Here is a 24481-nt window from a genome sequence, read left to right as displayed (position 1 = left end):
AAAGACTCGGAAGCCTGGAAAGGAGTACTTGGCAAACACGGCATTGGCAACTGCAATGACAACGGGCGCCTCCTGCTAGAATTCTGCATGGAGCACCAGCTCACCATCACCAACACTATCTTCCAGCAGAAGAACAGTCTGAAGACAACCTGGATGCACCCACGGTCCAAGCATTGGCACCTTATCGACTACATTCTGGTGCGCCAGAGAGACCTTCGAGATGTCTTACACACCCGAGTAATGCCCAGTGCAGAATGTCATACGGATCATCGTCTTGTACGCTGCAATCTCCGTCTTCACTTTAAACCCACACCCAGGAGAGGAGGTATCCCTCGGAGGAAGTTTCAGGTTGGCAGCCTCCAGTCAGCCAAAGTTAAAGCTGCCTTCCAGGCAAAACTCCAGTCAAGAATTGAGGACCTCAGTTGCCCCACAGACCCTTCTCCAGAAGCACTCTGGGAACACCTAAAAACTACCGTCCTGCAGATCTCTGAAGAAGTCCTCGGGTTCTCCACAAGGAAGAACAAGGACTGGTTTGATGAGAACAATCAAGAGATCCAAGAATTACTGGCAAAAAAGAGATCTGCCTACCAAGCACATCTTGCTCAGCCCTCCTGTCCTGGGAAAAAAGCAACCTTTCGCGCTGCATGTAGCAACTTCCAGCGCAAGCTTCGAGACATTCAGAACGAGTGGTGGACCAAGCTTGCAGAGACAACCCAGCTGTGTGCAGACACTGGTGATTTAAGAGGGTTCTACGAAGCCCTGAAGGCAGTATATGGTCCATCATATCAGGCTCAGAGTCCCTTGCATAGTGCAGACAGCCAAGTGCTCCTCACAGACAAGGCATCCATATTGAACCGGTGGTCGGAGTATTTTCAGGTTCTCTTCAGTGCCAACCGCGTAGTTCAAGATTCAGCAATCCACCTCACCCCACTTCAACCGGTGAAAACAGAGTTGGATGAGATCCCCACCCTAGAAGAGACTGTTAAAGCCATCAAGCAACTGAAAAGTGGCAAGGCAGCAGGAGTTGATGGAATTCCACCAGAGATCTGGAAGCATGGGGGCACAGTACTACATAGCTCACTTCACAAAGTACTTGTCACCTGCTGGGAACAAGGCAAATTACCACAGGACTTTCGCGATGCAATCATCATCACCCTATACAAGAACAAAGGGGAAAAGTCAGACTGCTCCAACTACCGGGGGATAACCCTGCTCTCCATCGCAGGCAAAATCCTTGCCAGAATACTCCTGAACAGACTGGTGCCCACCATTGCAGAAGAACTCCTCCCAGAGAGCCAGTGCGGCTTCAGAGCTAACAGGAGCACCACCGACATGGTATTTGTTCTCAGGCAGCTCCAAGAGAAATGCAGGGAACAGAACAAGGCTCTGTATGTGACTTTTGTCGACCTTACCAAAGCTTTCGATACCGTTAGCAGGAAAGGCCTGTGGCAAATCTTGGAACGTTTAGGATGTCCCCCAAGGTTCCTCAGCATGATCATCCAGCTACACGAAGACCAGCGAGGCCAAGTCAGACACTGCAACGACCTCTCGGAGCCCTTCCCAATAAGCACAGGTGTAAAGCAAGGCTGCGTTCTCGCGCCAACTCTCTTTACGATCTTCTTTAGCATGATGCTTCAAAGAGCCGCAGTAGATCTAGATGAGGACGATGGTGTCTACATCCGCTATCGCACCGATGGCAGCCTGTTCAACCTGAGGCGACTAAAGGCACACTCCAAGACAATGGAAAAACTCATCCGAGAGCTACTGTTTGCTGATGATGCTGCACTCGTCTCCCACTCGGTATCAGCTCTGCAGCATATGACGTCCTGCTTTGCAGAGGCTGCCAAGCTATTCGGCCTAGAAGTTAGTCTGAAGAAGACAGAAGTTCTCCACCAGCCTGCACCCCAGGAAGATTATCACCCTCCCTGCATCACTGTGGGTGAATCAGTTCTGAAGACAGTCCAGCAGTTCAGCTACCTGGGGTGCATCATCTCCTCAGATGCCAAGATCGACAAGGAGATTGACAACAGGCTGGCAAAGGCAAACCGTGCATTTTGCCGACTGCACAAAAGAGTGTGGAGCAACAAGCATCTGAAAAAAGGCACAAAGATCAATGTTTACAAAGCGGTTGTGATGACAACCCTCATCTATGGCTCCGAATCGTGGGTTTTATACCGTCATCACCTGCGACTCCTTGAGCGCTTTCATCAGCGCTGCCTTCGCACCATCCTCAACATCCACTGGAGTGACTTTGTGACCAACACTGAAGTCCTCAAGCGGGCAGAGGTTACCAGCATCGAGGCACTGCTGTTGAAGACGCAGCTGCGCTGGGCAGGGCATATTTCTAGGATGGAAAACCACCGCCTTCCCAAGATTGCCCTGTATGGCGAACTCTCCACCGGCCATCGAAATAGAGGGGCACCAAAGAAGAGGTACAAGGACTCCTTGAAGAAATCCCTTAGCACCTGTCACATCAACCATCACCAGTGGTCTGACCTAGCCTCAGATCGCAAAGCATGGAGGCACACCATCCACCAGGCTGTCTCTTCCTTTGAGAACGCACGCATAGCTGGTCTTGAGGACAAAAGGAGATTGAGGAAGAATCGCACTGCTACAGGACCAACCCTAAATCAGACTTTTCCCTGCAGCCGCTGTGGCCGGACCTGCCTGTCCCACATTGGTCTTGTCAGCCACCAGCGAGCCTGCAGCAAACGTGGACTATTGCACCCTTCTTAAATCTTCGTTCGCGAAGCCAAGCCGAGAGAGAGAGAGACAAATAGAAAGCTTCCCGAAGCAAGATAGGACACTGTTGTGGTATTTGCTTTCAGCTGCAAGAACACTGTATGCGCAAATGTGGAAGCAAGACAAAATACCTGATAAATGGGACTGGTCTTAAAGGTTCTTAACTGGAGTGAAATGGACAAATTTACTAGAATCTTAAAATATTGTAATTTGGAGAACTTTAAAGAAGATTGGAATAAATTTCAAAAAAATGTGGAGATGCAATGGAAGGTGAAGAGACATTTAGTACTATATGACAACATCAACTGAACTTTATAAGATAAAGAAAAACTGTGATTAGGGTTATATGTTTCAGTATGTAAATTAGGGGGTGGGTGGGGGGTGGGCTCACTCTGGGAATCCTACCCCCCCAGGGAAAGTGCATGCGCAATACATAGCCTCTCCTCTCCCGGTGTAGTGAACGCCGCGTGGTCACTGTCTGGCTATGCCTGGCAGATGATCACTGCAATGGCCTCTCCTGCATTACTGCATCCGTAGCAACACCTTCTCGCTGGTCCCCCCCATTTTCACAGAGTTTGCTACGTCATGGTGTGACTGAATTGTCCGGCGGTATAACCGGATGGGCAGGCTGGGCCCACCAACCTCGCCAGCCTAAGAGAAGGAAAACTCTAACATCAAACCCGGGCAGATAGAGCTCGTTAATGTAACACCTACCACCTGGAGGACTCGCTGCCGGCGTCCCGGCCTACTGGGCCATGGCAGATGACCCCCAGGTGAAAGGGTGGAGCCAGTACCGCGCACACTGCGCTTCACCTAAAAAATTCCTCTGCGCAGGCCTGAAGGGCATATCCACACACACAACCCACAACGCATCAAGTCCTGCAGCGATGGGCAAGGGGCGAAACGGCAGGTGGAAGGTGCCACTGGAAGCCACAGTCCCGATCCTGCATGTAGGCGGTTCAGGGTATTGGTCGCCTGATGCTAACCCGGAGACGAAAGCATCTTTCGGCAGCACCCTGAACGACCAAGCAGCCTTATCTAGGGACAGCACTGCTTGCTCCACACGGAGAGGGGCCTAGAAAAGGTGGCCTAAACAAAGCTCATCTCCCCCACCCCAGTTGGCTAGCCGCGGTCAACGGGCATCCTTACTTGCGGTCGAAAAACAACAACAAAGAAAAGGCATGCACCTGCCTCACAAAGTGTGCAAAGACTAAAGCTTGCGTGTTGGAACATCAGAACCATGCTTGACACAGTAGACAGTGGTCGCCCTGAACGACGCTCTGCTCTAGTTGCCCACGAACTTCTCAGGTTGAATATCGATCTGCGGGTCGTTAAAATCACCTATTACGACACAGTTTTTACGTTTAGCCGCTATCTTTAAGCCTTCCATCATATTATAATCGTCCTCTCTCTTTTGATTTGGTGGGCGATAACAAACTCCCATAGTTAAATTTCCTTTTGGGCCCTCTATTTCAACCCAAAGCATTTCTAAAAGTGAATCTAATTCTCTGACCTCAGTCTTACTGGACCGTATATCCTCTCTGACATACAGATCCACCCCACCTCCAACCCTTCCCTCCCTATCCTTCCGATATAGCTTATATCCAGGAATCACCGTGTCCCACTGATTCTCCTCATTCCACCAAGTTTCTGAAATTCCCACAATGTCTATGTTTTCTCCCAACACTAAACATTCCAATTCACCAATTTTACTTCGAACACTTCTAGCGTTTGCATACAAACATCTATAATTTCCCAGGCGAGCTAGGCCCGCCACCTTCCTCCTGCCGCCTCGAGACTCTGGCAGACGGTCCATACTGTTTGTCACCTTCACAGTGGACAACTCTGGTCCGTTACCCGGTAGAAAAATAGCAGCCAACCCTTCATCTCTTTGAGACGAGTCCTCCCGAACCAGAGACATTTCATCTCCTGTCGGCTTTCCCCCAAGATTTAGTTTAAAAACAGGTGGAGGTCATAAAATAGGGGGGTGGGGAGGGAGGAAATTATGTAATGTATTGGAGGAGTATTTATGAGTATTTATGAGTTTTAATAGAATGAATTTTTCCCCTTCTTTCAGTATATTGCAAAAAATAAAATTTGTTTTAAACAGAAGTCGGTAGGGTCCAGCCTCGGCGCAGAGCAGCTTGGCGTGCCTTTGGGGGTGGTGGAGCGTAGCTGCATTGCAGCCCTGGGGAGGGAGCGAAGGCGGGTGGCGGGGGGGCAAACTAGTCTTGGGCACCGGGAAAGCTGAATTTGGCACCCCTCCTCGTGCTGCCCTAGGCAACCACCTAGTTTGCCTAGTGAGCGAGCCAGCCCTGCCGAATTCGACTCTTGAATGGTAAGAATATAAGCCATATGAGATCAGGCCAAAAAAACCCCAGGCACCATCAGTGAAAGCAGGACACTAGCAGCCCTATAAGCCACAGGGTATAGATGGAGCTCTCTGTCTGGGGCAGTGATGCTCTGTATTCTTGGTGCTTGGAAGGGCAAAGTGAGAGGACTTCTAGTCCTGGCCCCACTGATGGACCCCCTGATGGCGCCTGTTTTTTTCGTCCTTTGTGTGACACAGAGTGTTGGACTGGATGGGCCACTGGCCTGATCCAACATGGCTTCCCTTAGGTTCTTATGTGACACAGAGTGTTGGACTGGAGGGGCCACTGGCCTGATCCAACAGGGCTTCTCTTATGTTCTTATGTGACAGAGTGTTGGACTGGAGGGGCCACTGGCCTGATCCAACATGGCTTCTCTTATGTTCCAAGCCTCACTGAGCTGTGGTCACAGGAGGCGAGGGTGGGGAGGAAGGAAATGCCCTTTCTCTGTCTTTATTGCTTTAACTCAGCCTCAGAGTTCTGCCCCCTCACCGTTTCCTGTCTCTTGACAGCATCAACCACACAAACACCTCACAGCGGTGTGCACCAGCTCACCCTTCCCACCCTCCGCTTCCTACTTTCCCTCCAGGGGACCAGGCCGTAGGTGATGAGAAAGACCTCTGCCTGAGACCTCAGAAAGCCACTGCCAATTAGAGCAGAGGCAAATTAATGGATGGATGGTCTGATTCAGTATAAAAGAGCTTCAAGTGAAGCCATGTATGCTTGTAGCCACCACCGTTTATAAGAGCAAACTTGCTTCTTCTGAGGAATGTGGGTAGTATAGAATGGAAGATATTGGATTTATATCCTGCCCTCCACTCCGAAGAGTCTCAGAGCGGCTCACAATCTCCTTTATCTTCTTCCCCCACAATTTATTTATTTATTTATTTATTCGAGATTTATATCCCGCCCTTCCCACGAATGGCTCAGGGAGGCTTCCAACAATTGATCAAACATGAAATTTAAACAATTTTAAGTATAAAAACAATTAAATATTTAAAACAGTTAAAACCTTAAAAACCAGTAACATTTCAATTTCATATAAACAGATGGCTGGCCAGTTACATCAAGTTGTCATCCTAGCTAGGCATAGGCTAGCCGGAAGAGGGTCGTCTTACAGGCCCTGCGGAACTGAACCAAGTCCCGCAGGGCCCTCACCTCTTCCGGCAGCTGATTCCACTATGTAGGGGCCATAACGGAGAAAGCCCTTTCTCTGGTGGCTTTCAAACGGGCTTCTTTTGGCCCGGGGATAGTGAGGAGATTTTGTGTTCCTGACCTCAGTGCTCTCTGGGAAACATGTGGGGAGAGACGGTCCTTCAGGTAGGCAGGTCCCAGGCCATATAGGGCTTTAAAGGTAATAACCAGCTCCTTGTACCGGACTCGGTATATCACTGGAAGCCAGTGCAGAGTCCGAAGACCCGGCCGAATGTGTCCCCACTTTGGGAGACCCAATAACAGCCGGGCCGCGGCATTCTGCACCAGCTGCAATTTCCGGGACAGGGGCAGCCCCATGTAGAGGGCATTGCAGTAGTCCAACCTCGAGGTGACCGTAGCATGGATCACTGTTGCTAGGTCGTCGCGCTCCAGGAAGGGGGCCAGCTGCCTTGCCCGCCTAAGAGGAAAAAATGTGGACTTGGCAGCGGCTGCTATCTGAGCCTCCATCTTTAAGGAAGGCTCCAACAGCACCCCCAAGCTCCTGACCCTGTCCGCCGCCGTCAGCGGCGCACCATCAAAAGCCGGCAGGCGCACCATCAAAGACACCCTGTGAGGTGGGTGGGGCTGAGAGGGCTCTCACAGCAGCTGCCCTTTCAAGGACAACTCCTGCGATAGCTATGGCTGACCCAAGGCCATTCCAGCAGCTGTAAGTGGAGGAGTGGGGAATCAAGCCCGGTTCTCCCAGATAAGAGTCCACACACTTAACCCCTACACCAAACTGGCTCTCTCACCAACCGGTCCAAAGACTACAAGATGCCATCAGAGCGAGCGTGATCCACTGTGTCCCAGACAATTTAGTAAAACGAGTGGAAGAAGGTTCATCAATGTCAGCAAAGAGTCACTTGCCTTTAGTAGTGCCGAGCCGGCTCTTACCTGGCTCTACTGTGGCCCTGTTTGATGCAAATGCATTTCAGACACACATCTGCGCACTGCAACGCCAGTCTGTGGCAGGAACAGCTGCCCGAGGCCTCTCAGTCTTCTCCTCTGAAGAGAGTGACCCTTTCACCATTGGAAAGATGAAATTCCTATCAAAAACACCTCCCCCCTCCCCCCCCAGGCTACATGACAAACGACACCTGCTGAACCCAGTCCTGACAGGGCACAGAGTTGGGGTTGCCAATCCCCAGGTGGGGGCAGGAAAGCAGGGATAACTCTCCGCAAAAACCAGCCTCCCCATCCTAAATAAATAACAAATTGTATTGATTGCATTGGGAGCTGAAAAATTACATCACAGAATTCTGCATGTACTAATGAAAGTGCATAAGGAACACCGACCCACACCCAAAGTCATTTAAAAGGCAAGTCAGTGTCCAATATTACTGAATAGCCAAAATTCCAAGGATGGAATATATACGGAGATCCACACTCCGGAGAGCATTAGTTCAGCAGAGCAGTCTTCAAAGGAGAGCCTTGCTCCAAAAATCGCTTCTTCTGCACAGCGCGGCACAGATAACAGAACACAACGCGACAGTACTTTATCCGATGCTTCGCTTTCGCTTCTACGAGCTTCCAAGAATAATCTATACAACATTCAAATGCTGATGTTTACAATGACTGTTGACTGGTATGGCCAATCCCCAGTTGGGGGCAGGGGGTCCCCCGGTTTGCTCACCAGAAAGCTGGGGCGGGGGGAGGGAAATGTCTGCTGGGCACTGCAAGATACCCTAATGAGACTGGTTTCCATAGGCAGGGGTGGCCAAACTGTGGCTCTTTCACACGTTGTTCAGTCGCACAGTCGAGTGTGACTCTTTGTGACCCCCTGGACCAAGTCACGCCAGGCCCTCCTGTCTTCCACCATCCTCCAAAGTCTGCTCAAATTCGTGTTTGTCACATCAGTAACACTGTCCAGCCATCTCTTCTGGCATCCCCTTCTTCTTTTGCCCTCTGTCTGTCCTAGCATCAGGGTCTTCTCCAGGGAGTGCTTCCTTCTCATTGGGTGGCCAAAGTATTTGAGCTTCAGCATCTGACTTTCCAGTGAACAGTCTGGATTGATTTCCCTTCGGACTGACTGATTGGATCTCCTTGCAGTACAAGGGACTCTCAAGAGTCTTCTCCAGCACCACATCTCCAAAGCATCTATTCTTCTGCGCTTGGCCTTTCTTTCACACATATTGTGTGGCTTTTGAAGCCCGCCCCCCCATCAGCTGCCTTGGAGAAGGCTTTTCTCTCTTTAAATCACTTTGTCAAGCCAAGCCAGCCGTTGGCTTGGAGAATGCATTTAAAGTTGATTTCTTTCCACCTCCCTCTCTCCCATTTTGCAGCTCTCAAACATCGGACATTCATTTCTTGCAACTCTCAAAACTTTTATGTTCATGCCTTGTGGCTCTCAACCATCTGACATTTATTCCATGGGCTCTTACTTTAAGCAAGCCTGGCCAACCCTGCCATAGGGTAGAATGGAAAATCAATCTGTGGGTATCTGGGGCTCTGGAGGGGCCTGATTGTTGAGGTAGAGGCACCAAATTTTCAGCATAGCATCTGGTGACTCTCCTCAAAATAACCCCCAAGTTTCAAAAAAGTTGGACCAGGGGGTCTAATTCTATGAGCCCCCAAAAAGGTGCCCGTATACTTCATTATTTCCAGTGGAGGGAAGGCATTTAAAAGGCGTGCGGTCCCTTTGGATGTGATGGCCAGAACTCCCTTTGGAGTTCAATCGTGCTTGCCACACCCTTGCTCCTGGCTCCACTCCCAAAGTCCCCAGATATTTCTAGAGTTGGACTTGGCAACCCTACACAGAGTCCACCTTCCAAGGCAGCCATTTTATTTAGGGGGAACTGAAGTCTGTATTTTGGAGATCGGTTGTAACTGTGGGAGACCTCCAGGCCCCACTAGCTGCACAGAGAAGTGACTGAGGGCCAGGCTGCATCCCGGATCTACGTCTCCTCACCCCAGAGCTGGCAACCGTAGGCTGGGAGACCCTGGCTGGCATTCCTCAGCTTCAGGAGGGGCTGCCCGGTCCGTCTGTTTGCCAGGGCTTTTCAGGGAGTTAGAATTGGCAGGCGTCTCTTTGAAGGGAGGGAGAATGAGGGGTTTTTAAAAGTATTTTTAAATGAAAACGGTTTCAACTGTTATTGTAAGCACTTTGAACTATAAGGAAAGGCGAAGCTTAATGAAATGAATTGTAACCGTCCCAGGTTAGGGGTGACAGGTTATTTATCACTGTAATGCTGTCCGTAGGACTACCCTTGACCCTAACTCAGAAACCACAGCTAGTGCAGAACCCTGCAACACAGCTGTTAGCGGGGATCCCTCGATAGGAGCACATTCAACTGTTGCTGAAAGAGCTGCACTGGCTACCTATTGTGTTCCGTGTCCGTTGCTATTGACCTTTAAAGCCCTATATGGTCGGGGCCCTGCCTATCTACGGGACCGCCTTTCTCCGCCTGTTCCCCAGAGAGCACTGCGTTCAGGGACACAAAACCTACCGTCTATCCCCGGATCAAGGGAGGCCAGACTGTGTTCTACACGGGCTAGGGCAGGGGTGTCAAAGATGCGGCCCTGTGGGATCTTTCCCAATTCCACAGGGCCTGCAAAACTGAATTGTTTTGACTGGCCTTCGACACCGAACCGGGAGAGGGCTGCCCCCCTGCACTGCTGAGGAATTCCGATCACTGGCAGAAGAAAGAAAGATCCCACCTACACTGAAGTTAAGCAGCACCGTAAAATGTTTTTAAATTGCTTTTATTTTTGTTGTTTTAAAATTGTAATTGTAGATGCTTCACCTGATTGTGGAGAGGGCGGGATAAAAGTGTAAAGTAAGAAGTAATAAATAAATAAATAAATAAATCAGTGGGGGATGGGAGATGAAGGCTTGCCGGCTCTAGGTGGGGAAATTCCTGGAGATTTGGGGGTGGAGCCAGCGGAGGAGAGAGACCTCAGTGGGGTGCAGGGTGGCCAGCTGTGTGTTGGGAAAGAGCTGGAGATTTGGGGGTGGAGCGAGGGGAGGATGGAGACCTCAGTGGGCTGCAAGGTGGCCAGGTGTGTGTTGGGAAACAGCTGGACATTTTGGGGGTGGAGCCTGGGGAGAGCAGGGTTTGGGGAGGAGAGCTCATCAGGGCACAGGGCTATAGGGCTCGACCTCTGAAGCAGGGAATCTAATCTCTCTAGTCAATTATCGATCAGCAGCAATGCCATGAGATCCCTTCCCGGGCCCTAACTGGAGGCTGGCAACCCTAGCTGTGGTGCAATGCCATAGTCTATCCACCCCCCCCCCCCCAAAAAAGCATCCATTGGTTCTGTAGCCTGAAGATGGTGAGCTGAAATTCCAAGAGATCTCCAAGCCCCACCTAGAGGTTTGCAACTCCACCAGCCCACCCTTTCCCATACGTTCCATACAAAATGTGCTGGGCGCTCATTGCACTGCATTTGCTTATCTTTTGCAGCAGTCAGGCCGGCCCTTCCTTTCTTTTCCCCTCTGCTCCCCCCCCCTCCCGGCACTGCCCCCTGACTTCCAGGAGGCCCTCTGGAGCACAGCCTCTCTCTCTCTCTCTCTGTCCATGGCTGTGCTAGGGAAGGAGGAGGAGCAGGTGGTGGAGGCAGCTGCATGGAATGGACAGGGAAGGGGAGGAAGGGATCCAGCTGCTGGCTGCTTGCACACTGCGGTCCCTTCGTGACTCCAAAGTTTTAGGATTGGCTGCCCCGACTTGGCCGCTTTCAGAACCTCCAGCTTTTGCTCCAACCCCAGAAAGCTTCTGAGAAGTCGCAAGCCCCATCGCGGCTGGGAAAGGGGGGCCCCTGACTTTTTAAAAAGCCCCCCTGACTTTTAAAATCCTGACTACACCCCTGGCTCCACCCCCCCACCCCCGTGGGGCTTCTCTTGACCACTCTCCGGACAGGCAGGTATTTCAACATGCCGGTGGGGCTGCCAGTCCCCAGGAGGGTAATACAAGCAGGGAGAATCAGGGGGAGACAGCAAACTAAGCAAATACGGTGACGCAATAACAAAGAAACCACCCAATTCACTTATACAAATTTATCAAAAATGAACATAACTACAGAGATATCAATTTCTGATAAATTTGTATACGTGAACTTGATGCTTTCTTGGTTATTTGTTTGGTTTGCAGCAGTCCCCAGGTGGGGGCAGGGGACCCCCCCCCCCCCCGGTTTGGAGGCCCTCCCCCCACTTCAGGGTCATCAGAAAGCGGGAGGAGCTTAGCCTCTCATTACACTGGTCCAGTCTGTCTGATGGGGCTAATTCTTAAGGCAAACTGGGGCCCCAAAAGGACCAGGGGGACTGGTGACCCCTTCGTCCTTTTTTCTCTTCTTTCAATAAATGTGAAGTACTAGGAAGAGCACCTAAGCTCGTAACATCCTTCAAGAGCCAAGCAGAGACAGTGAACTTTCCCAAAGAAACAAGGAGGCATATCTAAAATAGTCTGGTACTTTACATTACATAGCAAAACAAAATAGTAGTCAAGGGGCACCTTTAAGACCAACTTAGTTTTATTCAGAACATTAAGCTTTCATGTGCTCTCTAAGCACACTTCATCAGACGAGGAATCCAGTACAGGGAGCAAAGCCGCACCTAATTGGTAGTCAGTGGCTCAGAATGCAAACTGGTACAAATTTAAGATCCAATCGCATTATAGGGTTGTTTCGGGTTATGTATATAATCGGGACCTGGCCCGCGTTTCCCTCTCTTGTGATGTACTCGCTAATAAAGCATGCTGCCTTCAACACATCTCGTCACTCAGTACGTTACAGGCGTCATCCGCAAATCTCCAGGAATTTCCCAACCTCCCAATCTCTAGGAATTTCCGAATCACCAGTGTTTGTAGAGAAAAAGTTAGGAAAGCTAAAGCTCAGTATGAGCTTAGGCTGGCCAAAGATGCTAAAAACAACAAAAGAACATAAGAGAAGCCATGTCGGATCAGGCCGTGCTTATAGTCACCACCACCTCCTGTGGCAGTGCATTCCACATGTTAATTACCCTTTGGGTGAAGAAGTACTTCCTTTTATCCGTTTTAACCTGACTGCTCAGCAATTTCATTGAATGTAGAGTTCCTGTATTGTGAGAAAGGGAGAAAAGTACTTCTTTCTCTACTTTCTCCATCCCATGCATAATCTTGTAAACCTCTATTATGTCACCCCGTAGTCGACGTTTCTCCAAGCTAAAGAGCCCCAAGCATTTCAGCCTTTCTTCATAGGGAAAGTGTTCCAAACCTTTAATCATCCTAGTTGCCCTTTTCTGCACTTTTTCCAATGGTATAATATCTTTTTTGAGGTGCGGTGACCAGAATTGTACACAGTATTCCAAATGAGACCGCACCATTGATTTATACAGGGGCATTATGATACTGGCTGATATGTTTTCAATTCCCTTCCTAATAATTCCCAGCATGGCGTCGCCTTTTTTATTGCAATCGCACACTGTCTTGACATTTTCAGTGAGTTATCTACTACCATGACCCCAAGATCTCTTCCTTGGTCAGTCTCTGCCAGTTCACACCCCATCAACCTATATTTGTAGCTGGGATTCTTGGCCCCAATGTGCATTACTTTGCACTTGGCACATTGAACCTCATCTGCCATGTTGACGCCCACACACCCAGCCTCAACAGATCCCTTTGGAGTGCCTCAAAGGGTTCTTTTCTTATGTTCAGAGTAAGAAAAAGAGCAAGGACATGGTAGGCCCATTGTGAGGACAAGAAAGTGAAATTGTAACAGGTAATGAAGCGAGGGCAGAACTCCTTAATTCCTACTTTTCCTCAGTCTTCCCTTCTGAGGGAAACAGTGCTCAACATGGCAAAAACAGAACATATAAGGAGGGTATGAAGTTCCAACCTAGGATCAGCATAGGGGTAGTACATAAACACCTAGTTTCTTTAAATGAAACTAAGTCCACAGGGCCAGATGAATCCAAGGGTTCTAAAAGAGCTTGCAGATGTAATTTCTGAGCCTTTGGCTATTATTTTTGAGAATTCTTGGAGAACAGCAGAGGTGGCGAAAGATTGGAGGCGGGCGAATGTTGTCCCCATCTTCAAGAAGGGTAAAAAAGACTATCCAGGTAACTACCGACCCGTCAGCTTGACATTTATACCTGGAAAAGTTTTAGAACAAGTCGGTCCTGGAATATTTAGAAAGAATGGATGTGATTACTAACAGCCAGCATGGTTTTTTCAAGAACAAGTCATTTCAGACTAATCTGATCTCTTTTTTTGAGAAAATGACTATCTTGCTGGATCAGGGGAATGCTGTAGACATCATTTATCTTGATTTCAGTAAGGCTTTTGATAAAATTCCACATACTATCGTTGTTGTTTTTTTTTTTTTTTAGTTTCAATAATTTTATTCATCCATTGCAATACATAAAAAACCAAAACAATGATACCACAAACAAATTTACATTACACATACGACAAAATAATAAAGTACATACCTCCTTAGATATCCTCAAATCATAAACTACTTATTCAACCCCTGTAACAGAATTTATAGGATAAACATTATCCTATAACACCCTTCCTTTATCCGAGTTAAGGTATGACTGTGGCATAAAATTCCCAATATTCAACTTGTTATAACTTTAATTTAAACAATATATTATTATGTTATATTATAACTTTAATTTAAACAGTACTACCGTTATCCAATATACAGAATATAAAGTATTATAATCTTTTATCCTAACCTATTTTTAATTTTTCTCTAACCATATATATACCTTTTCCCATTTTTTTATTGCGTCCTCCTTCAATTTTCCATGTATTGTGTTAACCAATATGTCCGTTTCCATTAACTGCATAATTTTGTAAATTAATTCTTCCCTTTTTGGGGATGTTTTAGATTTCCAATTTTGAGCCAATAACATTCTAGCCGCCGTTACAATGTAAACTACAATGAATTCATCCTCTCTGGGAACCATCCCACGTACTAAGGACAATAACATAAACTCCGGTTTAAGCGGAAAATTAATCTTCAGAATTTCAGTCAAAATTCTATGAATACCTTTCCAGTATTTTTTGGACACCTTACATGTCCACCATAGATGATAGTAGGTTCCAATCTTCACTCCGCATTTCCAACAATTAGGTGGGAAGTCGTGATTAATTTTGTTTATTAAAACCGGTGTAATATGCCACCTGTGAAAGAGTTTGAAAAAATTCTCCCGGTAATTAACCGGTTTTATGATCTTAAAATTATTCCGCCATAACATTGCCCATTGTTCCAACGTTATATTGTATTTTAAATTCGATGACCATTTCACCATTACGTTTTTAACCGATTCGTCCTCCAATTTAATTTGTCGTAAATAATTATAAACCTTCTTTATCGTTTTCCCAGTCTTATCTGTTATTAACTTGTCAAAATCAAAATTTGTTCTCGTGAACCCAACAATTTTATCACAATTATATTTAGCCATAATTTGGGTCATTACCCACCAATCCAGAGTAATTCCACTTTGTTCTAAGTCATCCTTCCTCCTCATTTTATTCTTCTCATCTAATAAATCCGAATATCTTAGAGATTTTTCGGGAGACCACAGTTGTGGTCGAATAGATGCCTCCATTGGGGATATCCACCTAGGCGTTTTGTCATAGATTTTCCTTTTTATTTTTGTCCAAGTTAGCAATAAAGACTGACGAATTAAATGATTTTTAAAGTAATTTTGTGGTTTCTTAATATACCACATATTAGCGTGCCAACCGGCTTGTAAATCGGCCCCTTCTATTGCTAACACACGGGTGTTTTCTAACATTACCCAGTCTTTCAACCAACAAATTGAACAAGCAGTATGATAAATCTCAAAATCAGGTAGCCCTAAACCTCCGTTCTCTTTTTTGTCAGCTAGTATTTTCCAGCCTATTCGAGGTTTCTTTCCTTGCCAAACATAATTTCTAGCCAATTGATTTAATTTCTTAAGAAAAGGAGCCCTCATAGCAAAATTCACCGATTGAAACAAAAATAAAACTTTGGGAAGAATATTCATTTTCAGTAATGACACTCTGCCCATAAATGAAAGTTTCAAATTAACCCAACATTTGAATAAAGACTCTATTTCTTTTAATAAAGGAACATAATTATTTTCATAAGTGGCACTGCATTTATCCGAAACAACTATACCTAAATATCTGATTTTTTTCTCTCTTTTAAATCCTGATTTTCTTTCCAAATCCGCAATTGCCTGTGCCGTCATATTTTTGGTTAGCCACTTCGACTTACTTTTATTTATTTTTAAGCCGGCAACCTTCCCATATTCTTCCAAATGATTCAAAACCGTCTCTATTGAGTCCAAAGGATTTTGCAACACAAGAACCATATCATCTGCGTAAGCTAATATTTTATAGTTTTCTCCTTTAACCTTTATCCCCTCAACTTTGTCATCCAACCTAATTGAGTCAATTAAAACTTCAAGAGAAAAAATAAACAGTAAGGGAGAAAGGGGACAACCTTGTCTCGTACCCTTGGTAAGATGGACTTCTTCTGTTAAGTCACCATTAACGATTATCCTAGCAAACTGTTTGTCATATATAGCCCGTATATTTTCAACAAATTTTGCCCCACAATTAGATTTTTCCAAGAGTTCTAACATAAAATTCCATTCTAAATTATCAAAGGCCTTCTCCGCGTCGAGAAATAAAAAGGCTAACTGTTTATCCCTATTAAACTCCGAGTATTCAAAAAAATTAAATAACAGCCTAACATTTGTGTGCATTTGTCTTTTTGGTAAAAATCCAGATTGATCAGTATGTATAGTTTCCCTCAGTACCTGTTTTAATCTACTTGCCAGAATTGACGTAAATATTTTATAATCTGTATTTAATAAAGATATAGGGCGATAGTTTCCAATATTATCAGGGTCTTTCCCAGGCTTGGGGATAAGAGCTACATTACTGTACCTCCACGACTCTGGGATTTTGGCCGAACACCAAACCTCGTCTAATAGATTTTTAAAAGGATCTATTATATTCTCCTTAAAGGTTATGTAATATTCCGGAGGAATACCATCAGGTCCAGGCGCCTTATTCCTTTTAATTTTTGTCCAAGCTTCTACTATTTCACACATCGTAATTGGAGCCGTTAAAATTTCTTTCTGTTCATTAGATAATAAAGTCCGGACCCTGTTCTTCAAATAATCTTGTTGTTCAGACTCATGGTTTCCCTGTTTTCTATATAAATTCTTATAGAACTCCTGCACTATTACTTTCATTTCTTCTAAAACCGAGGTATTTTGCCCGTTCTTATCCTTTAACGATTTTATCACTTTTTTCCCTCTTTCCTTCCTGACTTTGTACGCCAGCCACTTACCCGGTTTATTGGCGTTCTCAAAAAAAAAGGCTTTGGAGTAGGCTATCTTTCTTTCTACCTGATCTAAAAAATTTAAATGAACTTTATGTTGGAGATTCCTAATCTCTGTCCTTAACTCCTTTAATGTGGGATTGGTTTTCAGCTGCGATTCTTTAATTTTAATTAATTCCGACCATTTCACCAAATTACTGCTGTCTTCCTTCCACTTTCTAGCACTATAACTGATGACCAGTCCCCTAAAAAAGGCCTTGCTGGTTTCCCAAATAGTAGTATAAGAAACGCCACTCTGGATATTTGTGTAAAAAAAAAATTTCATTTCTTCCTCTATGTATCGAATAAATCTTTTATCCCTCATGAGACTTAGATTCATTCTCCATCCTGACTTCTTTTTAGAGGTACTTAAAGATAACATAATGGGTGAATGGTCGGCGATTGTGGAGGGGAGAATTTCAACTTCTTGCACCGCTTTCATTAATCCCAAAGAAATCCAGGTCGAGTCTATCCTGGACCATGAAGCATGTCTATTTGAGAAGTAGGTATAATCTCTAGTATTAGGATTAAGAGTACGCCAAGCGTCCACTAAGGTGAATTCCTCCACTGTTCTCAGAAAGATTTCAGGGAGAGTATTACCACTTTTGACTTTAGATTTCCTTTTATCTCTTATTGAACTTCTATCTAACTCAGGATTTTCAACCGCATTTAAATCCCCGATTATACATATATTATCGTAGTCAGCTTTGGAGACCCTAGAATACAAATCCTTATAAAATAGTCTTTGATTTTGGTTAGGTGCATAAACATTAATCAGAAGAAATTTTTTCCCATCCTTTATTATTTCGATTCCCTGCATTCTTGCCTCTTTACCTTCAAAAATCATTTCAGCCTGTATACCCTCTTTGACATATGTCACCACTCCTCTCTTTCTTTTATCCGCCTCTGAAGTGATGAACTCTTTACCCAGTCTATTATAGTGTAAAAGCTTTCCGTCTTTCTGCCTCATGTGAGTTTCCTGTAAGCATGTGATATCTGCATCATATTTCTTTAACTGTAAAAAAAATTCTCCTCCTTTTTTGAGGGGAGTTAAGACCATTAACATTAACTGAAATAATTTTTAATCTATTTGCCATTTTAACTTCTCCCCTAATCTATTGAAGTCTCTTTTTTTTTTGTAATCTAGTCTCCCTTTTTCTTTCCTCGTTGACAAGTTGGTAAAATGTGGTTTGGATCCTGTTACCGTTAGGTTGATCTGTAACTGACTGACAAATCGCACCCAAAGAATGCTTGTGAATGGTTTCTCAGCTTCTTGGAGAGGAGTGACAAGTGGAGTGCCTCAAGTATCTGTCCTTGGACCTTTTTTGTTCAACATCTTTATCAATTATTTGGATGAAGGAATAGAGAGAATGCTTATTAAATTTGCAGATGATACTAAATTGGGAGGGGTTGCAAACACAGAACACCTAAACAGGATACAGGATGACCTTGACAGGCTGGAAAACTGGGCTAAAATCAATAAAAGGAATTTTAACAGGGATAAATGTAAAGTTCTGCATTTAGGTAGGAAAAATCCAATGCATGGTTATAGGGTGGGGGCGACTTGTCTTAGTCGTAGTATGTGGGAAAAGGATCTAGGGGTCTTATTGGATCATATGCTGAACATGAGTCAACAGTGTGATGGCTAAAAAGGCAAATGCAATTTGGGCTGTATCAACAGAAGTATAGAAGTATAGTGTTCAGATCACGTGATGTGATGGTATCGCTTTACTGTGCTCTGGTAAGACCTCACCTGGAGTATTGTGTTGTTTTGGGCCCTACATTTTAAGAAGGATATAGACAAGCCGGAACTGGTCCAGAGGAGGGTGACGAAGATGTTGAGGGGTCTGGAGACCAAGCTCTATGAGGAAAGTTTGAAGGAGCTGGGGATGTTTAGCCTGGAGAGGAGGCGGCTGAGAGGTGATATGATCACCATCTTCAAGTACTAGAAGGGCTGTCCTATAGAGGAGGGTGTGGAATTGTTTTGGTGTGGAGATCAAGTCCTATGAGGAAAGGTTGAAGGAGCTGGGGATGTTTAGCCTGGAGAGGAGGCGGCTGAGAGGTGATATGATCACCATCTTCAAGTACTAGAAGGGCTGTCCTATAGAGGAGGGTGTGGAATTGTTTTCTGTGGCCCCGGAAGGTAGGACCAGAACCTATGGGTTGAAATTAAATCAAAAGAGTTTCCGGCTCAACATTAGGAAGAACTTCCTGACTGTTAGAGCAGTTCCTCAGTGGAAGAGGCTTCCTCGGGAGGTGGTGGGCTCTCCTTCCTTGGAGGTTTTTCAACAGAGGCTAGATGGCCATCTGACAGCAATGAAGATCCTGCGAATTTAGGGGGAAGTGTTTTGTGAGTTTCCTGCATTGTGCAGGGGGTTGGACTAGATGACCCTAGAGGGACTCTATGATTCTATGAACCTGGAACCAGCAAGCCTCCATCTCCCATCCCCCACTGATGGCCACGGGCGACCTGTCACCCCTAGCCTGGGATGGTTACAATTCATTTAATTAAGCTTCACCTTTCCTTATAGTTCAATGTGCTTAAAATAACAATTGAAACCGTTTTCATTTAAAAATACTTTTAAAAACCCCTCATTCTCCCTCCCTTAAAAGAGACGCCTGCCAATTCTAACTCCCTGAAAAGCCCTGGCAAACAGACCGGCAGGGAAGACCCTCCTGAAGCTGAGGAATGCCAGCCAGGGTCTCCCAGCCTACGGTTGCCAGCTCTGGGGTGAGGAGACGTAAATCCGGGATGCAGCCTGGCCCTCCGTCACTTCTCCATGCAGCTAGTGGGGCCTGGAGGTCTCCCACAGTTACAACCCATCTCCAAAATACAGAGTTCAGTTCCCCCTAAAGAAAATGGCTGCCTTGGAAGGTGGACTCTGCGTAGGGTTGCCAAGTCCAACTCTAGAAATATCTGGGGACTTTGGGGGTGGAGCCAGGTGTGGCAAGCACGATTGAACTCTCAAGGGAGTTTTGGCAATCACGTTTACAGGGACCTCATGCCTTTTAAATGAATGTTAAGAACATAAGAGAAACCATGTTGGATCAGGCCAATGGCCCATCCAGTCTAACACTCTGTGTCACACAGTGGCCCGAAAAAACAGGCACCAGCAGGAGGTCCATCAGTGGGGCCAGGACACCAGAAGCCCTCCCACTGTTTCCCCCCACCCCAAACACCAAGAATACAGAGCATCTCTGCCCCAGACATAAGGACATAAGAGAAGTCATGTTGGATCAGGCCAATGGCCCATCCAGTGCAACACTGTGTCACACAGTGGCCCAAAATACCAGGTGCCATCAGGAGGTCCATCAGTGGGGCCAGGACACTAGAAGCCCTCCCACTGTGCCCCCCCAAGCACCAAGAATACGGAGCATCACTGCCCCAGACAGAGAGTTCCATCTATACCTGTGGCTAACAGGGCTCCCAGTGTCCTGGCCCCACTGATGGTGCCTGGGTTTTTTTGGCCTGATCCAACATGGCTTCTCTTATCTTCTCAACATTCAAGAGTCCAACTGGGATCTCTCTGTCAGGACCTCCTGGCCGTGAGGTATGGGACAGTAGAAGACTTAACGACTAACAAAATTTCTGGCAGGGTGTGAGCTTTTGTGAGTCACTGCTCATCTCCTCAGATGCCAGTCATTCGTAGGAGGAAAATTTTAAAAGGGGGGGGGGGAGGAGGGACGGGACTCAAAACAAAACAGAAGAAAAAGTTTCCTATGATGGAAAACAAAATTATCAAATGGCATAAAAGACCCTGGGAACTTCTACATGCCAAGCAGTTGCTGTAGACGGTTTCAGACATTTAAAAAAACGCTGTTTCAATCCACTTTAGTGATCATTTGCAAATGGATTTTGGCCTTTCATACAGTAAACTGCAGTTGCAAAGTGCATGGAAAGTGCATTTTTTAGTGTGCGTGAAACAGCCCCGCACCACTGAGCCACGGCCCTTTGGCTCCATTTCAGCCTTTGGTACACCTTGTTCCAGTTCAGATGACAGATAGTTATGTGTAAGTAGTTAACAGTATAATCCTTCAAAGGCCACCTCCCCAGTCTTCGGTTCGGCTCTGGGATGGAAGACACACTGATTAACAAAACTGTTACACACTTCAGCTTTGAAAAAACCTGACAAAGTTTATTCAGAAGAAGTTGAAAGAGTAACAAATCACTGTCTGATTATAGAGAAAAAAGAATACCAATGCCAATAGCAAAGTTTCAGTCAGTCAAGAAATTATTGTGTATAGCCATTGGCCATTACAAAACAGAACACAGGCACCAATGGTCCCAGAAAAAATCTTAAAAGTTCCCCAGAAGGGCCGACCTCAAGAAGTGGTTGATGGATGATATCGGATTTATACCCCACCCTTCACTCTGAATCTCAGACACTCAGAGCATCTTACAATCTCCTATATCTTCTCCTCCCACAACAGACACCCTGTGAGGTAAGTGAGGCTGAGAGGACTCTCACAGCAGCTGCCCTTTCAAGGACAACCTCTGCCAGAGCTATGGCTGACCCAAGGCCATTCCAGCAGGTGCAAGTACAGGAGTGGGGAATCAAACCCCGTTATCCCAGATAACAGTCCGTGTACTTAACCACTACACCAAACCGGCAATCAGAATTACATTTCATATCATTCTTGCTCATATCTTCTTAGCTGCAAGGGCAAACAGAGAGACTATAAGATACATGAGCATCATTGTCAGATAACAGAAATAGAAAGTTTCAAACTCTCAGACCCAGGTGACCAGGAGGGGAAGAGGCTAATCCCCCTAAAGGAAGGCCTCCAGCAGCATTAAAGAGCCTGCCAGCCAATCAAGACCAAAAGATAAAGTATCATTTGCAGGTGTAGGATGCTTAGGGAGAACACACCAAAGCCCCAGCTGGAATACTTCACAGAGGGTTAGAACAGCACTCCTTTGGTAGCTGGAGCCAAAGTAACTTACGATTTGTGTTGCAGGTCAAACATCTGAGAGGGAATAAGCTTCAATAACAAAGGATACTTCTGTTCACCCCAGCCCCCACAATGAGATGGGGAAAAATTACAGTTTACAATAATAATATAGTAATTTACAATAATTTCATAGCAGTATTCATCAACTTATTAAAACTAATTTCAAAGGACCAGATGTATGAGGAGTATAAGTCTGATTTACCTGATACACATAATAATCTCTTTAATGAGCTATGAACATTCCTTAGTTGAGTTTTGTTTTCTCAGATTAATAAAGAAACAATCTAGGGTTGCCAACTGCCTGGAAGAAAAGAGTCTAATGCCCTCTGGGCTGATGGCTGGGGCTGATGGGAATTGTAGGCAAAGAACATATGGAGAGCTACCGTTGGCCACCCCTTCCATATGGGGCAGTGGGATGTATTTGAGGGCTTCAAACATGGCTAAAGGTTCTTCCATAGACAGAGCATTTTTAACATTTCTTCCTGGTTACATTAACATTTCTGTGTAGATTCAAGTTTTCTGCAATAATTTATATAGTGCCAGTCCCTTATACGTTTGTGGTTGTTTTTTAGTTATAAAATAAGAGAAAAACTCTTTTAACGGCCTAAGGAGTTGCACGGTTTCTCCTTCTGTGGGTTCTCCGATGACTTTGAAGTGCACCACGCCAAGTGTATCTCTTCTCAAACTCTAAGCATTCAAAAGGTCCCATGTGGATTCTCTGATGACCCTGAAGAGTACCAATCTGACTGAACCTTTTTCCACACTCTGAGCATGCAAAAAGTCTCTCCCGTGTGGATTCTCTGATGACTTTGAAGATTCCGTCTGTCACGGAATCTCTTTCCACACTCTGAGCATTCAAAAGGTCTCTCCCCTGTGTGGATTCTCTGATGCCTCTGAAGATTCCGTCTGTCACTGAATCTTGTTCCACACTCTGAGCATTCAAAAAGTCTCTCCCCTGTGTGGGTTCTTTGATGATTTTGAAGATGGCTACTCTGACTGAATCTCTTCCCACACTCTGAGCATTCAAAAGGTCTCTCTCCTGTGTGGGTTCTCTGATGACTTTGAAGACTGCCACTGCGACTGAATCTCTTTCCACACTCTGAGCATTCAAAAGGTTTTTCCCCCGTGTGGGTTCTTTGATGAAGTTGAAGAGTGCCACTATGACTGAATCTCTTTCCACACTCTGAGCATTCAAAAGGTCTTTCCCCTGTGTGGGTTCTCTGATGACATTGAAGAGTGCCACTATGACTGAATCTCTTTCCACACTCTGAGCATTCAAAAGGTCTCTCCCCTGTGTGGGTTTTCTGATGCCTTTGAAGATGGCTGCTCTGACTGAATCTCTTTCCACACTCTGAGCATTCAAAAGGTCTTTCCCCGCGGTGGGTTTTCTGATGACTTTGAAGATGGCTGCTCTGACTGAATCTCTTTCCACACTCTGAGCATTCAAAAGGTCTCTCCCCTGTGTGGGTTTTCTGATGACTTTGAAGATGGCCACTCCGACTGAATCTTTTTCCACACTCCAAGCATGCAAAAGGTCTCTCCATTGTGTGGGTTTTCTGATGATTTTGAAGATTGCCACTGTGACTGAATCTCTTTCCACACTCTGAGCATTTGAAAGGTCTCTCCCCTGTGTGGGTTCTCTGATGAGTTTGAAGAGTTCCACTCCGACTGAATCTCTTTCCACACTCTGAGCATTCAAAAGGTCTCTCCCCTGTGTGGGTTCTCTGATGACTTTGAAGACTGCCACTCTGACTGAATCTCTTTCCACACTCTGAGCATTCAAAAGGTCTCTCCCCTGTGTGGGTTCTCTGATGACTTTGAAGACTGTCACTCCGACTGAATCTCTTTCCACACTCTGAGCATGCAAAAGGTCTCTCCCTTGTGTGGGTTCTCTGATGACTTTGAAGACTGTCACTCCGACTGAATCTCTTTCCACACTCTGAGCATTCAAAAGGTCTCTCCCCTGTATGGGTTTTCTGATGCCTTTGAAGAGTCCCTCTCTCACTGAATCTCCTTCCACACTCTGTGCTTTCGAACAGTTTCTCCTCTCTTCGTAGTCTTTGGTGCAGAAGGAGCTGTGATCTGGTTTCGAAGTACTTTACACACTGAACGGGTGTACCTGCCTTCGTTATCCTCTGCTTTGGAAAACGTGCATTATGTCGTCTTCCATCTCTCTTCTCAGCTGTATGGCTGCCTTTCTTTCTCTTAGGTCTTCCTGGATTCCTGATGTTTTCTTCCAAGTCTTCACTTTTAACTCTATTTGGCAACTGCTGATCAAGTTTATCACCCTCCTCATTCCTCTGATCATCCTGTGCTGGAATAAGGAGAGAGATCTCATTAACACCTGGGGGCAGGTAAGTTCCGGAGTCATCGATGTGGCTGCAGGAGGAAAGGACTGAGGGCCCCTCAGCGTCCTTCGGCTTGCCTGACCTTAACCCCTCCCCCACCCTTCCCCAGATAACTAGTCTTTTAGGATTCCTCATCCCCACATGAGCCACAGCTGAGCTCTTTCTCAGAGGGAGCTCCTGGCCCTACAAATCCTAGTCCCCAAAAGGCCTCCTCCCCCGACAGTGGGCTGTGTGATTGTACCAAACAAATCTTGCTCTGAAGTCAATCCAAAATCCCCCATTTCTATTCCTTGCCTCTTTCTTGGCCTAACTGTGAATGATACTTACCCTCAGCCAGCTCCTTTGGGGAGGAAATATGCTCTTGAGATCCTCTTGAGAAAGTCCCCAGCTTTTCTTTGGATGCAAGGCGATTGTCTTTCTCCACCAAAGTCTCTCTTATACTTCTGGCTTCATTTGCGGAGAGAGAGAGAAAAGTGATCATTCTTATATGGCAGGGGTGGGGAACCTTTTTTCTGCCAAGCGCCATATGGATATTTATAACATCATTCACGGGCCGGAAAAAATTATCAACTT

The 24481-nt window shown here is 45.8% G+C and overlaps 1 protein-coding gene across 1 annotated transcript in view; it reads right to left on the bottom strand.

Moving 5' to 3' along the window:
* Positions 1-22420: 22420 nt before the first annotated feature.
* LOC132590456 (oocyte zinc finger protein XlCOF6-like) overlaps positions 22421-24481 on the bottom strand; it is a gene marked incomplete at its 3' end in the record, with an annotated part of 49080 nt that continues 47019 nt past the window's right edge. The window contains exon 3 of the mRNA XM_060263387.1: positions 22421-23291. Within this exon, the coding sequence (XP_060119370.1) occupies positions 22421-23291 (871 nt within the window). The remainder of the gene's footprint in view (positions 23292-24481) is intronic.

Source organism: Heteronotia binoei, chromosome 2 (genome assembly GCF_032191835.1).
Source record: "Heteronotia binoei isolate CCM8104 ecotype False Entrance Well chromosome 2, APGP_CSIRO_Hbin_v1, whole genome shotgun sequence".
Lineage (NCBI taxonomy): Eukaryota > Metazoa > Chordata > Lepidosauria > Squamata > Gekkonidae > Heteronotia > Heteronotia binoei.
Note: the sequence above shows the minus strand (reverse complement) of the source record. Positions and strands in the feature narration are given on the sequence as shown.